Here is a 16,707-nt window from a genome sequence, read left to right as displayed (position 1 = left end):
GACTTGCTCGGCGTTGTCCAAGGAGCTGGGCGGCTGTGGGAGGCTCTGGGGCTTCAGGGCGCCAGGCCAGGGCATTCCCCGAAGCCCAGGTGGCCCGGCCTGTGGTGGTGGGGGGTCCTTCCTGGCCCAAGGCCTGTCTGAATTGTCCAGAAATGAATGATGCTCGGGGTCCGAGGGGCACCGGACACTCCATTTGAGAGACTAGAAAACTGAGAGGAAGTGTGTTCACCTGGACCTCACTCGGTCGACACTGGGGGCGGAGTGCCGTTGTGGGAACCGGCCGATGTGCTGGAGGATGTTTAGCAGCATCCCAGGCCCCTCCTGGCTAAGTGGGAGTAGCAATGCCACCCCCGGTGGTGACAACCAAAAATGTCTCCAGAAGTCACCAACTATTCTCCACGGGGCTGCATTGCCCCCTGGCATAGAAGCACTGACCCGGAGCCCACAGGGAGCCCAACCTTAAAATGGCCAGGACAGGACTCTCCGCTGTGGCTCGGTGGTAACAAACCCAACTAGTATCCATGAGGATAAGGATTCAAGCCCTGGCCTTGCTCAGTGGGTTAAGAATACGGTGTTGCCATGAGCTGTGATGTAGGACGCAGATGCGGCTCGGACCCTGCGTGGCTGTGGCTGTGATGTAGGCCAGCAGCTGCAGTTTTGATTCAGCTTCTAGTCTGGGAATTTCCATATGCTGCAGGTGCAGCACTAAAAAAATAAATAAAATAATAATTTTAAAAAAAGGAAAAATAAATACATAAAAATAAAATAAATAAAAATAAAAATTGCCAGGACAGCCACCGGTCTCCTTCAGGCCTTGTCAGAGTCCTGAAGGTGCCGCCTGGGCAGGGGGTGGGGTTTACAGCCTCGGGGAAGGTCAGCCAGCTTTGTCAGCCCACAGGACAAACTGCACCTTGACCTTCACTGCTTTCCTTGTGAATCCCTTCCTGCAGGTGTGGAGGAACAGGGCGGGAGATGGAGGACTCTGGGCAGTCCACTGTCACCACTAGGGGGGTGACTCAAATCGGGCAGGGGGACCAGGCTCCCACGCCAAAGATGACTGTGACATCAACCACTGGGTCACCATCAGCTTGCGCGCTTATGGCTTGAGGACCCCTCAGAGGCTTGGGGCAGGGAAAGTAGACCTGAGGGTCAAGGAACGTGAGTTAAGGGAGCCCAGGTCAGATGGGCACAGGCTCTGCCCCGGGGGGAGCACCTTGACCCCCACCCCACCCAGCAAGTCCCTTCTCTCCCCTGCACCTTGATTCTATTCTTGTTAATCTCTTCATCCGAGATCTTCCAGGGGCAGTCCCGCCTCATCTCGCTGACGGTGGCCTCATCCTTGAAGCCATCATTCAGGCGGAAGGGTGCGACCATGTCCTCAAACCGCTTGGTGCTGGGGACAGAGAGAGCAGGTGAGACCAGGTGAGATGCCCGTTTCCAGGGGAACCAGGCCCTCAGAGGGGAGAGAGGTGGGTACCACAGAGATACACGTTTCAGACTGAAACCCATTCTGATGCTGCTTTTTACATCAAAGGAGCTTCCAGCTTTTTACTCCAAAGCAGCATTGGTTTTGGCACTGATGGTTGGGTCTGACTTTCCACAGAACTTTACAAGCTCTCCACAGTGGCTGACCTGGGATCCACCTCCACCCACCTGACTGTCCCGCAGGTATTTCCTGAGCACTGTCCTGGGCCAGGCTCTGTGTGACCCAACAGTGAACAAACCAAACAACATCCCCCATCCTGAGAGAGCTCATGGTTTTTGCTGCGTGACAAATAAGCAAATAAATACAAATGGGAGGAATTCTGAAGGCACAAATTGAGGACTGGGATGGGGAATAACCAGGCAGGGAAGGTCTCCCTGGACCCAAGGAAGCCCATCCTTCCGAAGCCAGCTAGGTATAGGGCAGAGGAGGCTGGAGCCAACAGAACGGAAGGTGCAAAGGCCCTGAGGCAGAAGTGTGCCTGGGCTGTTTGAGGAGCAGCAAGGGAGCCCATGTGGATGGAGCAAGGCGAGTGCCAGGGAGAGTGGATGCCGACACGTGTTAGGTCAGACAAAGGAGGAAGAGCCAGGAAAGGACACTGAGGAAGGACCACTGAGGAAGGAGGGAACCAGGGGAGAGCAGCGTCTTAGAAGCCAAAAGAAGAACTGTTTCAAGAAGGATCACCATGTCAAATGCAGCTGAGAGGCAGAGAAAGATGAAGACAGAAGCAGGCTCTGCTTGTCTGACAGTGTGGCCATCACAGGCGCAGCTGGCGAGAGCGATTTCAGTGGCGCAGTGGGCGGGCAGCCAGGCTGGAGTGAGCTGGAGGATGAGGGATGGGGAGGCCTCACTTTGGAGAAGGCTGGCTATGCAAGCGGGGAGAGAAGTGGTCCAGGAGGTGCAGGCAGGGGCAAAGGGGGTTGAAAGATCAGATGTGCTGGATGGGGTCTGTGTGCTGGGTGGCCCTGTCCTCTCCACCGGGGAAGGTCTTCCCCCATCTCTGTTCACGGCCTTTCTCAAGGCTCTGCTCCTCCACCAGCAGAGACGGCCCTACTCTCTTGTGCATTCTGGTCCACCTTTGCAGCATTCTGATGGCTCTTGACGCCCCCAGCCTGCACCTCAGCTGGGGCCAATGCCGCAGGAAAGGGCTTCAACTTACTCATCTCCACCCCAGCAGCTCAAGCGCAGCCCTGAGAGAGTGGGAGGGTCAGTCAGTATATCCACCACTATTAAATTGTTCCTTGCTTCTCCTGATTTCCTTCCCTCTCGAGGTTAACAGGAGCTAAAGAGGTCAGGACAGACCCTACTTATTGAGAAGACAGAGTCCTGGAAAATGTTACGTAGACAAATTTACGGAAAGCAGGCCTATTGTAAATTTTTTTTTTTTTTTTTTTTTGCTTTTTAGGGCCACACTGTGTATGGAGATTCCCAGGCGAGGGGTTGAATCGGAGCTACAGATGCCGGCCTACACCACAGCCACAGCCATGTGGGATCCGAGCCATGTCATCAACCAACACCACAGCTCATGGCAACGCCAGATTCTTAACCCACTGAGCAAGGCCAGGGATTGAACCCACAATCTCATGGTTCCTAGTCGGATTTGTTTCTGCTGTGCCACAGCAGGAACTCCGGTAAACATCTTTTAAGAATGTGAAACTGAATTGCTGGCAAAGTAAATCATCCCTTCTGGTCTGACGATCAAGCCTTGCTGCAAATTCACACAAGAGTTTGCTTGAAGTCTGCCCACTTGCTATTACTTGAGAGGGCAGGGGGAGTGGCTGCCCAGACCATTCGACATCTTGCTCCCTGCAAGTGCCAGTGTGGTAACATAACATCAGGGGCTCCAGCTACCATGCTTCTGCCTGAGGGCCTTTGCACCTTCTGCTCTGTTTGCTCCAGCATCCCTCAGACCTGTGGAAGGGACATGCCTCTGCCTGGTCCCTAAACAGAAGGAAGAGCCATCTAGGTGGACATTTGGGGGCCTATGGTTCTGCCACTCCTGGCCACGGCCAACTGGACCAAAGGTAGCCAAGATATAGGCCTGCCAGTGACCTTTACCTTGGCCTGGCAGGAAGGGATGAGCTGGGTGAGTCATAGTCCCTTTGGCAAGCCCTTCAATTAGACAATGCCCGGAGAAGGAAGGAGGCAGCTCGTAGCAGAAGTGAGACTGCAAGGAAAGGTGATATGCAGACAGAGCTTGGAAGACACAAGCAGGCAGAAGCCATGAGACCAGCATTTACTGACCATTGACTCTGGGATGGGTGCTGCGTTAAGCCCATTCCAAGCCACTCTAAGCCAGTGGTTCTCAAACTGGGGTGGCTATGTCAGGACGGGAGAGCTCGTTAGAAATGCACATTCTCATGCCATACCCCAGACCTATTGTCTCAGAATCTTGGGACTGAGCCCCCCCCCCCAAGCTATGTTTTCACAAACCCTCCAGGTGATGCTGATGTTTGAGAACCACTGCTTTACGAAAACACTTCAGGGGTTGGAGAAAAGTTAGAAAACCAGTGTAGGTAAAATCAGCGTTTCGTGAGTAGCAAGCAACCTGAGCTCCTTAAATGTGAAGCCAGAGACATCCTCAGCCCCCAGGTCTGCAAGGCGGGTGGGTGGGGGCCTGGGAGATGAAACACCCCCCTCAAGGGGCAGAACAGCCATGATCTACACCGGGAAGAGCTTCAAAAACACCTGGTCTGTGAAAAGCATGAACGTGAGCATTCATTGGCCTCCAGCCCAGGTGTCCGGCAAAGACCACAGCTCTGATATGCAAAGGACCAGCAAGCGGGGGAGGGAACACAAATGAAACTTAACGGCTGCAAACTCGATCCTTCCTCTTTCTTTCTATACCCAGTCTAGGCAGGGGCAGGAAGGACCATGCTCTTGCCCTTGGCTCAAGGGCCCACGGGCAGAGGGGGGTCTGTTCCTTTCTGCCTGGAACCCCCAGTACAGAGAACTTACTGCTCAGCCCGTGGCTTCTGGTTGATATCAGGAAGGATGTGAACTTCGTGGAATCTCAACCGGAACTTGCTCAGCAGAGAAATGATCCTGGAAGAGAGAGTTTTTTTTTTTTTTTTTTTTAAACTGTATTCATTCATTCAGTGAGTGTTTACTGAGCCCTGTGGAGGATATAGTGGCAAACAAAACAAACCTGCCTTTGGGAGGTTCACATTCTAACCTGGGAGGGGGAGAGACAGGAGATGAATATTGGTAAAGCAGGTCAGATGATGACAAGTGACATGGGAAAGGAATGGTCCTAAGTATCTGGTGGCCATCTCTGGACTAGTGCACCTCACATTTTAATGTCTGTGTACCTGCAGGTGATCTTGTTACAATGCAGATTCGGATCCAGCTGGTTTGGGTTGGGACCTGGGATTCTGCATTTCTAACCAGCTCCTGGGTCATGTGGGGCTACTGGTCACTGGTCGAACTTTGAGGAGCAAGGATCTAAAGAATGCGAGGTGCATTCTACTCCTGGGCATATATCCGGACAAAACTTTCATTCAAAAGATACATGCATCCGTATGTTCACAGCAGCACCATTCACAATAGCCAAGACATGGAAACCACCAAAATGTCCACCAATAGATGAATGGATTAAAAGATGTAGTATAGGAGCTCCTGTCGTGGCTCAGTGGCTAATGAACCTGACTAGCACACATGAGGATGCGGGTTCGTTCCATGGCCTTGCTCAGTGGGTTAAGGATCTGGCATTGAGAAAGATGAAGTTTGGATCCTGCCTTGCTGTGGCTGTGGTGTAGGCTGGCAGCTACAGCTCCAATTGGACCCCTAGCCTGGGAGCCTCCAGGTGCTGTGGGTGCAGCCCTAAAAAAGACAAAAAAAAAAAAAAGACGCAGTACATATATACAATGGACTATCACTCAGTTACAAAAAGAATGAAATAATGCCATTTTCAGCAACATGGATGCAACTAGAGATTCTCATACTAACTGAAGTTAGTGAAAGACAAATACCATACATATCACTTAAATGTAGAATCTAAAATATGGCACAATGAACCTATCCGCAAAACAGAAACAGACTCATGGACACACAGAACAGACCTGTGGTTGCCAAGGGGAGTGAGGGGGTGAAGAGGGATGGACAGGGAGTTTGGGGTTGGTAGATGCAAATGATTACATTTAGAATGGATAAGCAGAAGTTCCCGTTGTGGAGCAGCAGAAACGAATCTGACTAGGGACCGTGAGGTTGCGGGTTTGATCCCTGGCCTCACTCAGTGGGTTAAGGATCCGGTGTTGCTGTGAGCTGTGGTGTAGGTCAAAGACTCGGCTAGGATCTGGCGTTGCTGTGGCTGTGTTGTAGGCCGGCAGCTGTAGCTCTGATTAGACCCCTGGCCTGGGAACCTCCATATGCCGCAGGTACAGCCCTAAAAGGACAAAAGAAAAAATATATAAATAAAAAAGGAATGGATAAGCAATGAGGTCCTACTGTACAGCACAGGGGACTACATCCAATCTCTTGGGATAGAACATGATGGAAAATAGTATGAGAAAAAGATATGTATATAGATGCATGACTGGATCATGATGCTGTATGAAAATGACACAACACTGTAAATCAACTGTAATAAAAAGAAAAAAAAAGAATGGGTGTTAAACTGTAGCAAGGTCCTCAGGGTGGCTGAGGAAACAGATAACAGACATGAACTAAGTATAGAATCAGGAGCAGCAAGCCAGCTGGCCCTGACTTTACCCCCACAGGGAGGAGATGCCACCTGTGGTTTGTGGCAGTCAGGGAAGGCTTCACAGAGGAGGTGGTGATCTGGCTGAATAGTGAATAGAGGCTAAGACTATTACAGGCCAAAGAGGGTCGACAGGGGTGTCCACATTGGAATCACCCAAAGAACCTTCTAAACAACACGCCTGCCTCATCCCTAGCCCACCCACTGCCTCAGAGTCCCTGGACAGGACACAGCTTTGGTGATGCCCCAGGACTAGTTGGTGGTCAGTAAGCACCCCAGGAGAGTGGTCCAAATGAGCCAAGACACAGGGGTTCAGGGATGGAGCCGGAGCAGTGAAGGGCTGCCTGGGAGGGTGTGGGGCATGCAAGGGGCGGAAAAAGGAGATAAGCCCGAAGGACCAGGCTGGGGCCCATCTGTCAAGCCACTGCTGGTCCCTGAACTTGGGAGTAAAATCAGGAAAGCAGAGCTGTGGGCACATGTCTTGGTGTGCAGCCCGGAGGTGCCAGGCCCAGGAAGGGCCTGGGCATGAGGCAGCAACGGGCCTGGGGTCACTAGGAAGGCAGAGGATGTGGCCGGGTCAAGAATCAGCTGGAAGGCAGCGATTTCACAACCTCTGCTTGAGAGACAACCCATGACACACAGTGCCGCAGCCTTGAACGAAACCAAACTGGCTGAGTCCAGCTTTCAAGTGGAGCTAGAACAGGAAGCTGAGAGGGAGGGCAAAGCAGCCTTCACCGCGTATTTTCCTTTTGAGGACACAAAGAAACAGATGCTATGTTTCCCAGGCAACGCTCCCAGGCATGGCTGAGAAGGGTCCTTCAGTAGAGAAGTTCTCAGCGGAGGCGAGGACCCAAGATGGGATTGCTGGTCACCCCTAACTCATGCAGGGGGCAACTCAGAGCAGGTGAGGGGATGTGGTCCTAGCAAAGGACTAGGGTGCCACAGGCTCCCGACTCTGGGGTGTCACAGCGGGTACCAAAGGCTGGGCAGGGTTTTCTCTTTGGCTAATTAGTTACATGATTTGAGGCAAGGTACACCCCATCCTTCCCAGCCCATTTGTGCCCTCTAGTGGTCCCTCCATCCTACAACCTTTCACTTCCCTTGAGCTGGCCTGAAGTAGCAGGTGCCCAGCTCTAGGCACACAGGTGACTCCTGCCAGCAGCACAACTGTGTTCTGCCTTACTATTTACTTCCTTCTCAACTTAAGTCAACTCACATTCTTTTTTTGTGTCTTTTTTAGGGCCACACCTGCAACATATGGAAGTTCTCAGGCTAGAGGTCAAATCAAAGCTGCAGCTGCCAGCCTCAGCCACAGCCACAGATCCACGCAGGATCCGAGCCACTTCTACAACCTACACCACAGCTCATGGCAATGCCGGATCCTTAACCCACTGAGTGAGGCCAGGGAATCAAATCTGTGTCCTCATGGATACTAGTCAGGTCTGCTACCACTGAGCCACAGTGGGAACTTGCAACTCTCAGTCTTACTTAGATACATTTTGAAAGGAAATATCATATCACAATACAAACAGAAAATCAGCATCTCCTGCCAGAAAGATGAGATGTGACCAATAAAACCAGTAAACCAATGTCACTAAATTCTGGTGGATGCCATTGCCTGTCAAGCGCTCAAGCCAGGCTGGCCCTCTCCTGTCTAGACAGAGAACCAGCCACAGGAGAATTAAGTCATTTCTCACCAAGAGATTCTGTGGGATTTGCTGCCCTTTATTCTGGCCACCGAAGTCACCTCTGGTCTCACCATGGATAGTACTCCAAGCTTGGGGGAGGGGAGACAGTGCCCTGAAGGATCCTAAGCTCTGCCTCATTTCTGAGGAGGAGGGGCCTTCTCCATCCTTTATTTCACCCAAGGTTCTCCTTGAGATTTGTGGTTTTATAATTTGACAACCCTCCTGGTCATGGTGAGGACTAGGGAATGCGGTTTTTGTTTTTAGGGTTTTTTTTTCCTTTTGTAGGGCCACACCCACAGCATCTGGAAGTGCCCTGGCTAGGAGTTGAATCGGAGCTGCATCACCACAGCAATGCCAGTTCTGAGCCGGGTCTGCCACCTGCACCACAGCTCATGGAAATGGCGGAGAGTGAATCCACCGAGCAAGGCCAGGGATTGAACCTGCATCCTCACTGATACTAACTAGTCAGATTCGTTACTCCTGAGCCACAGCGGGAACTCCTTTGTGCATGTTATTAAAGAGGTCAGGACACCAAAACAGCTTCTGCAATGGAGAGAAAGCTGCTCTTGCCCAGAGCTCCCTCACCACCACTGTGCCCTGAGCGAGGCGAGCCCACATGGCGCTCCCCACTTACGCCTTTCTTTCCTGGTCCATCCTGTTGATCTGGCCCCCAACAAACACGCGGATCCTGCATTTACTCCATCGCTTCTTCCGGCCCAGGAGATAGGGGACCAGGAGGGTGAGGCCTGGCAAGGAGGGTCCCATGAGACAGGAGAAAAATGCCCGCAGGATGCAGCCCTCTCTGGGTTCCCACCCCACTCTGCCCCGAGCAAGCCCTTGCCCCTCTCTGGACCTCAGTTTGCCCACCCCTATGATGAGTGTACCAGACTAAACCAGAATGGCACACAGGGCTCTCTGGGCTGGGGTTTATTTGGCCTGCATGATGCTTTTAAAGAAGCGAGCTGGTGTTGAATAATTGGGGGATTTCACTTGAAATCTAAATCGCTGTCACTTATCACGTGTCATTCACAAACGACCTCACCACTCTGGGCCTCCGTTTCCTTGCTTGTAAATAATAGTTCCCACCTGGGGACTGCATTAAGTTAAGCCATGCAAACAGTGTTAAGCCTGGAGTAACTGCTCCATCTACATTATCTCGCATTAATAGGATACATCCTGCTGGAGCATGACGTTTTCTTTATATCTAGGACCCTGTCAAGAGTGGGAACAAGAAAGCTGAGTCATGTTTTAAGAAAAATGGGAGAGAATGTTTGGGAAACAAAGACTACTCCTGCGGCTGTCCTGGGCACCGGCCCATCTCTCCCATTTATGTCATGTGCCTGAGACCCCAAAGGCCTGTCTCATCTGAAGCTTCCCCCTCACGCTGACCTCAGCGGCTCCCACAAAAATCCCGCAGTTGACAGTTGACAAGGGAGGGGTGAAGCCAGCCTCCTCTTTGCTGGGCTCTGAGGTCTCACCAGAGGCCTTGTCAAGAGCGATCAGAAAGGGCAGCAGAGAGAGGAGAGTGGCGGCGGGGGCGGGGGGGGGGGGGATGGCGGGGGAGGGGAGCCGGCAGCCCGGCGCTGACCTCCATCGTCAAACAGCCAGTAGATGTCGATGGTCTTCTTGCCCTGCTCCGACTGGAAGACGGTGCTGGCCTGCTCCTCCCGCACCAGGGCCTCGGGGTCCGCGGCCAAAGCAGAGGGGCAGGTCACACGGGAGTGGAACATACTCGCAGGCTGCGGTCGGTCTGAAAACACAGTGAGCTGCCCTGGGAGGGGGGCTGGCCATCACCCGGACTGGGCACACGGTGACAGGAAGCCCCTGCTGCAGGTGAGCACGGGGGAGACCGGCCCAGAGAAACGCAAGGGGCCCTCCTGATGCTGAGACTCCAATTTTCAGGCAGGTCCACCAGGAGCAGGGGCCCTGGATGTGCCGTGCTGATGTACCCCACCCTGCTCCCAGCTTCTCTTCCTGGGACTTCAGTTAGCACTAGGGGGTGGGAGCTGCTCCCTTAAAAACTCCCCTGTGCCCCTCACAAATGCCCACAGGATGCCTCCAGCTCTGCACTGCAGGATCCCCACCTCCAAGAGCATCCTGCCCTCCTGACTGGAGCATGGATGGGGTGGGGCTTGGAGAGCACGAGACTTGGGCCCCGGAGACCACTGGGTGGGGTCCTAGGATGCCCGGACACTGATTTCTCCAGCAGGGTTGGCAGTCTTTATACTACCCCCCTCCACTCCCCGTTACCCACACCCAGGGGTCCTGGGTGTCACTGGCCAAAACCTCCTGCCCTTGACCAAGTTCCCAGGTGGCCCACCGCTAGCCATCCCCCAGGGGGAGAGCGCCCTGAGCCTCTGAGTGGGTGGGACTGACCTGTGCCAGAGACAGACGGTCTGGAGCCACCGGCGCTGGCGTCCTTGCTGTCCTCCGCTGGGTCAAACACAGGGTTAACTGCAAAAGAGGAGAGCTTTGTTCCCAGACTCTCCTGCCTGGGGCTCTTCTGGGCTCCCCCTTATCCTAGGGAAGAAGTGCTGACTCCGCAGCTTCCACCGATCTGGCCCCTGCCTTTCTCCACGAGCCACCCGGCTGCCTTCTGCCGCTCAGAGAGGCCACGCTTTCCCACCAGGCCCTGGTGGTGGGTGGTCCCCGAGCCAGGAACCCTCCCCTTCTAGCAACAGGCCCCCTCTGCAGAGAGGCCCTCCTGCCTGCATGCTCTGTGTGTCTGTGTCCGTCTCCAAAGGACGCTGTCACTGCCTGAAGTGACTCCTGGGTCCATGAGTTTCCTCCTAGAATGTCAGCTTCCAAGGGCAAACTTTGTACCGTTTCCCATGGCACTGCCAGCACCTGGAGCAGCCGTGGTCAGGAGCGTGGTTGCTGCTCTGTAAGTTCTGGTTGCATAAATATTCAGTGAACACTTCTGGGGCCAGGTGTGCCCTCAGCCCACAATGACCCAGATGAACAGACCCAGGCCTGCCTGTGGCGTCCACTCCTCTCTTTCCCTTAGCGCCCCCTCTTTCATTTGTCTCCCCATGTGTTATTTCCTTCATGTCTCCAAAAATTCAGATCTGCATATTTGCATGTGACTTTAGGCGTAACACACATCCCTCCTCAGTGCCCCAATCACGGGCCTCGAGACCAAACGCCCAGTGTCACAGATTTCCGGGTGTGTTTTCATACTCTGGTGTCTTTTGGTGGCCCTCTCTCGCCCCTCTGTCCCTTTTTCCTGCCTACTAGAACCTTTTCATCTCTTCTGGTGACAAAAGCTCTCATCAGGATTCAGGGATCTCACATCCCCTTTCTGGGCCCCAGTTCCTCCATTTAGAACCACGATGATCTGCATTAAAGCAGATTTGGAGTCTGTGCCTTTTATTCCTTTCTAATTTTCCTTTCTCTTCACTCCACCACTTAAACAAGAATTAGGGAGTTCCTGCTGTGGCACAATGGGATCGGTGGCATCTCTGCAGTGCCAGGACGCAGGTTTGGTCCCTGGCCTGGAACAGTAGGTTAAAGATGCGGCTGTGGCATGGGTCACAGCTGCAGCATAGGTTGCAAGTGGGGGCTCGGATTTGATCCCTGGCCCAGGAATTCCATGTGCCACAGGATGGCCAAAAAAAGAAAAGAAAAAAATTAGGTTCTAGAATTTCCTAGGATTCTGTTCTGGTCGTTGCTGTTCTGTTGATGTTTTCTGGGTTTTTTGGCTTTTTTTTTTTTAACTGAAGTTCACAGGCTAGGGGTCAAATCTGAGCTGCATCTGCCGGCCTACGCCACAGCCACACAGGATCCAAGCCACATCTGCGACCTACACTGTAGCTCACAGCAATAACGGATCCTTAACCCACATCCTCATGGATACTAGTTTGGTTCGTTTCTGCTGCGCCACCACAGGAACTAGGGATTCTGTTCTGTTTTTGACAAGGGGTCTCAAGAAGGCAGGGTGTGAACTCACTGTGTGCCTGCATCACCTTGGAGATGTTGAGCCCCTCACGCATCCTCATGACACACACACCGTAGTTGAAATCAAAAGCATCACTGGAAAGAGACATGGTGGCGTCAGCCTCTTCTCCATCCCAGCCCCCGGCCCCCAGGAGGCCGGGTGTCTTGTGTTGGCCCTGCTCCCATCACACCTCCCTTCTCTCTTGGCCTCAGCCTCCGCATGTGTATAATGGGCAGGCAGGACTGGAGAGGCCCCGGACCCCTCTAGCTCTACCGTCCTGTGCATCCTGTAGAACCTGTTCTCAGGGGAAACAGAGTCAGGCCAGTCCTGAAACCAGGCCCTGGGCTCCTGATACACAGGGATGGTCCTGACAACTCTGCCCACAGAGGTGGAGAAGGGAATTACTAGACCCACTTGATAGATGCAAAACTGGAGTTTGGGGAATAACTTGCATGTGATCAAACACGAAGAAAGAGGCCAGCTGGGAAAAGGATTAAGTAGCTGAGGCTGGAAATGCTGAGGACGGCAGGCACACAGGCTGCTCTTGTTCATGAAGGCACCAATAGGTTGTCTATTTGGAACGTGTAGAAGGCTCCTACCCCCCAAGTATATTTCCTGCCTGGTTGACGCAGCACAGTGCTCAAGAGCCCACCACTCAGGCTAACCTGAGAGGCTGGACTCCTTTCATTACACAACTCTGGGACAGGGGCCTTTGAGGCCTCTGCAATTTGGAATTTGGGGATGTTGAAGCTGGGGGTTGGGTCCTGGAGAGCAGGTTTCCACCACCGCCTGCTGTAACTGTGTTAGAGGCAGCTGATGTGCACTGTTCAGAGCTGCGCATCTGGGTCACTGCAGACCTAGAAGTAGGGCCCGGGTCCCCAGCACGCAGCCTCGTGTTCCTTAAATGCTACGGCACACTGCCCCTCTGTACCACATCAGGGCAGAAAAGCAACTCAGGTAGGCATTTTCTGGAGCTTGTAGAGCAAAGGCTGAAGGAGAGAGGGTTTGGAGTGAACCCTGAAATCCCCAGGGAGTTTATCCCCCAGTCCCATGCTCAAAGCTTGTGGCTCCTTGGAGACCTGTTCTTGCTTCTCACTCAGTGGTGCCACCTCACAGTTCAAGAGCTGGCCGTCTGCATGTCTTCTGCAGCTCCCAAGTGGGCACAAGATTTTCACATCAAAACCCACATTTTCAACTTCTTTGAAAAACTAGAAGATCTGGCAACACTGGGTCCACATTTCCACCTGGGCACAATTGGCTGAAGCCAAGTAATGGCTGTTTTTGCCCGTTTGCCACACTCCCCACTGCTCCCTAATGTCCCTCACCCAGCCCACTTCCCTGCGTTACATGCCTGTTCCTTGCCGATCTTGGTGTCTATGATGCATAGGTCAGAGTGGAGAACCCTCAGTCTGCCTATTTCTTCCTCTGCTTTGAACCAGCAGACTTAGGTTCTTACAGTGCCCATTGTTTTCCTTCTCCTTCTCAAAGCCCAGGAAACTCCAAAGGCCCAAATCTAGAGACCCCAGGCCCCACCTCCCCCATGCCCTCACTCACTGCAGGAGGCCGATGTAGTCTTCCACTGTGGCCGGGTGAGCTGACTGCCAGTTCTTCTTGAACCCGACCACCAGGATGTTGGGCTTCATTCTCCCAAGACCTGCGGCCTGTCGGGGGGAGCGGGGCGGGTGGGGGGGCGATGGGGGAGGGGATGGGGGGAGGTGATGAGGGGAGGGATCAGGCGGCTTGTCCCACCAGGGCTCTGTTCTGTGACCAGGGTGGGGCTCTGTCTTAGCCCCAGCTGCCCTCTCCATCATGTGGTGGGGGCTCATGAAATACATCTCCAAGTTCAGGGTCCTGTCCACCTGGACACACCCACGAGAAAGGTGAAGCTACAGCCAAATTTATCCCCTGTGGCCTCTCCATGCCAGGGCCAGTAGCTGGACTGGCCTGTCTGTTCTGAATTATCTCTGTTCCTGCTTCTCTAGCAAATTATTTCTTATAACAAGGGACTTGAATTTGGGTGTCGAGCTTGGAGTATTCCTGGATCATTTAATCCATACATCTTTTATATTTCTCTTTTTATTATTTTATTTTATTTTATTGCTTTTTAGGGCCACACCCATGGCATATGGAAGTTCCCAGGCTGGGGTGGAATCAGAGCTGTAGCCACCGGCCTACGCCACAGCCACAGCAACGCAGGATCAGAGCTGTGTCTGCGACCTACACCACAGCTCACAGCAATGCCGGAACCTCAACTCACTGAGAGAGGCTGGGATTGAACCCGCACCCTCATGGATCCTAGTCAGGATCATTAACTGCTGAGCCACTAAGGGAACTCCCTGTTTTTTTAAATGTTAAAAAATTTTTAAAAAATTTTAAGGTGAAACTTACATAACATAAAACCAACCATTTTAAAACGTATAATCCAGTGGCATTTAGTACATTTAAAATATTGTGCAGCCACAACCTCTATCTACTCCCTAAATATTTTTATAATCTCCAAAGGATTATATCGTATATGCCCTTTTTTTTTTTTTAAGTTTGAGAAATATTAAAAACTATTGAAAAGTATTCCCCTATGTTGACTCGGAATCAACATCTGTTATATTATCCATGCATTCCCTTTTACAAATGAAAAAAACCTGAGCAGGAAAATGAAGTACCCAGTGGAATGTTCTAGAACTTGATCTGAGTGGTAGTTTTACACCACTGAGTGATGTCTGCATGTGTAAACATTTATCAAACTATACACTATTTCACTTTGCTGTCTGTAAATTATATGGTAAAATAATAATAATAAAACAAGATGTGTCACTCAGCCCCTAAAGGCCTCCAAGTCAGTTTCCCAGGTTCCTGGGCACTCAGAGAAAGTGCCCTGCATCAGCACATCTGGAGAAGCAAGAATGGTGGGACGGCTGCTGCAGCAAAAGGGGCTTCAACTAGCCCCTCAGGGCGTCCTGCCTTCCAGGTTGTCTCACCACGTAAGTCCCATGGGGAAGCCCAGACCCACGGCACCTGCATGAGAATCTGGACCCCACTGCGGAGGTCCTCGGCAATGACGTCAGAATAGAAGGCCTTGATCTTCCTCTTGTTCAGCCACTTGGTGTGCCCATTGGCGATGAGCCGGAGCTCGGGCCTCCTCTGTTTGCGGGGTCCCTGTGGGTGGTGGTGGTGGGGGCAGGTGACATCGGGGGGGCTTTCACCCTCTGGCTTGAGCCTCATCCCGTCTCCTGCCCTGGAGCCTGGCTCCTGGGCTCAGCAGCACCCAGAGGTGCTGGTTTTCCTTTATGGAATCATGGGAGGGAAAGAAGAGGAAGAGGGGGGTGGCTGGTGGAAGGAAGATGAGGGGGCATGTGAGAAGCAGCACAGTGGGGAGAAGCCAGTGAGAGGGACAGGGAAAGGGATAGAACTGGGCCCCAGGCTCCACAGCCCCTCCCCCAGCCCACACCCCTACCCCCACCTTGGGCTCCTCCAGGAATACAGACCCACCCCACCTGCAGGGGACACTCACGATGAGCACGTGGCCACAGATCATCAGGCTGAGGTTCCGGGTGAAGGTGCCCACAAAGTCCACAAGGGCCGGGCGGAAGTTGGGGGGCCCCGTGAGCACCAGGCACTGGGGGCTGAGGAGGGAAAGGGAAAAGGGCGTGAGCCATCAGGACAAAGCGGGGGGTCAGGATGCCAAGTACAGGCGCCCCAGGAGTTCTGCCGCCTCCCGGGACTCCCTTCCTAGACAGGGAACCACCCTGTAGCCTCGCCTTCCCATCTGTGACTCCAGGGCAATTCGAGGGACCTTCCAGCTCTCTTGGTGGCCACCACACTGGGTGTCCCTCCTCCACCTGCTCAGGCCACCAAATGCTCTCGGTGGGCAAAGTGCCCTCCTGCTGCTCCACCTGGTGCTCCTGCTCTGCCCAGCCCAGCCAGACGTGGGTGTGGCGGGGGGGGGGGCCTGTCACTTATGAGATCACTGTGTCACCTGGGTGGGTAAGTCAGCCTCGGGGTGAAGAGGCAGCCAAGGACCCTATCAGACTCAGCTGAAGCCAGACAGAATCGGCTGCTCACCAGCTGTGTGACCTGGGGCCAGTGACTTAACCTCTCTGTGCCTCAGTGGTCTCATCTGTGAAGGGGTTAGTAATTTCATATACTTCAGAGGGTCATGGTGAGGCTGTGTAAGGCACCTTGCACAGCAATGCAATGTAGATGCAACCCAATTATTAACATTGTGATCCGGTGGGAAGGGAGTCCCGATCCCCCTTGGATACCAAGGGATGGCTGTATTATTGCCCTGTGTATTTTTTTTTCTCTTGGTCCTTTTTGTCTTTTTAGGGCCACACCTGCAGCATAGGGAGGTTCCCAGGCTAGAGGTCAAATCGGAGCTACAGTTGCCAGCCTACACCGCAGCCACAGCAACCTCAGATCCAAGCTGCATCTGCGACCTTCGCCACAGCTCATGGCAATGCCGGATCCTTAGCCCACTGAGCGAGGCCAGGGATCAAACTTGCATCCTCATGGTTCCTAATCGGGTTTGTTTCCACTGAGCCATGACGGGAACTCCTTACCGGTAGTTCTTGATGTGGTCCTCCACCTCGTTGAGCCCCACTGAGTAGCTGAGGGCCAGGTTGTAGGAGCCAGCCTGCACCGAGGAGCCCCAGTTCACCTCTGAGAGTGAGGGGAGGGGGAGGGGGCAGGGGAGGGCAAGATTAGAAGTCACAGGAGGAAACACACACGCACAGGAAGGAATCGAGCACCTGTGGGACAGGTAGGCAGCCTGCAGATCTGTTCCTAACCTTTGCACATACAATATAGCTGCTTGTTTTAAAGTGATACCTCGAGCTAAAACATTCTCCTCTCTTGAGACAGACAGACCTTCACAATGGCCTGGAAGGCCAGGTTCAGCTTTAGA

General features: G+C 53.1%; 1 protein-coding gene across 3 annotated transcripts in view; it reads right to left on the bottom strand.

Annotated features, from left to right (window-relative positions):
- SLC12A3 (solute carrier family 12 member 3) overlaps nt 1-16,707 on the bottom strand; it is a 40,367-nt gene that overhangs the window by 6,338 nt on the left and 17,322 nt on the right. For 2 of the 3 annotated variants that reach the window (XM_047792846.1, XM_047792847.1), the window contains exons 15-24: nt 16,364-16,463; nt 15,316-15,427; nt 14,820-14,960; nt 13,362-13,468; nt 11,820-11,902; nt 10,252-10,324; nt 9,459-9,565; nt 8,505-8,616; nt 4,442-4,528; nt 1,258-1,393 (exon numbers count right to left, since the gene is read on the bottom strand). In XM_047792846.1, the coding sequence (XP_047648802.1) occupies nt 1,258-1,393; nt 4,442-4,528; nt 8,505-8,616; nt 9,459-9,565; nt 10,252-10,324; nt 11,820-11,902; nt 13,362-13,468; nt 14,820-14,960; nt 15,316-15,427; nt 16,364-16,463 (1,058 nt within the window). The remainder of the gene's footprint in view (nt 1-1,257; nt 1,394-4,441; nt 4,529-8,504; nt 8,617-9,458; nt 9,566-10,251; nt 10,325-11,819; nt 11,903-13,361; nt 13,469-14,819; nt 14,961-15,315; nt 15,428-16,363; nt 16,464-16,707) is intronic. The other variant, XM_047792848.1, reaches the window with a different exon arrangement.

The sequence above is a fragment of the Phacochoerus africanus genome, chromosome 8 (genome assembly GCF_016906955.1).
Source record: "Phacochoerus africanus isolate WHEZ1 chromosome 8, ROS_Pafr_v1, whole genome shotgun sequence".
NCBI lineage: Eukaryota > Metazoa > Chordata > Mammalia > Artiodactyla > Suidae > Phacochoerus > Phacochoerus africanus.
Note: the sequence above shows the minus strand (reverse complement) of the source record. Positions and strands in the feature narration are given on the sequence as shown.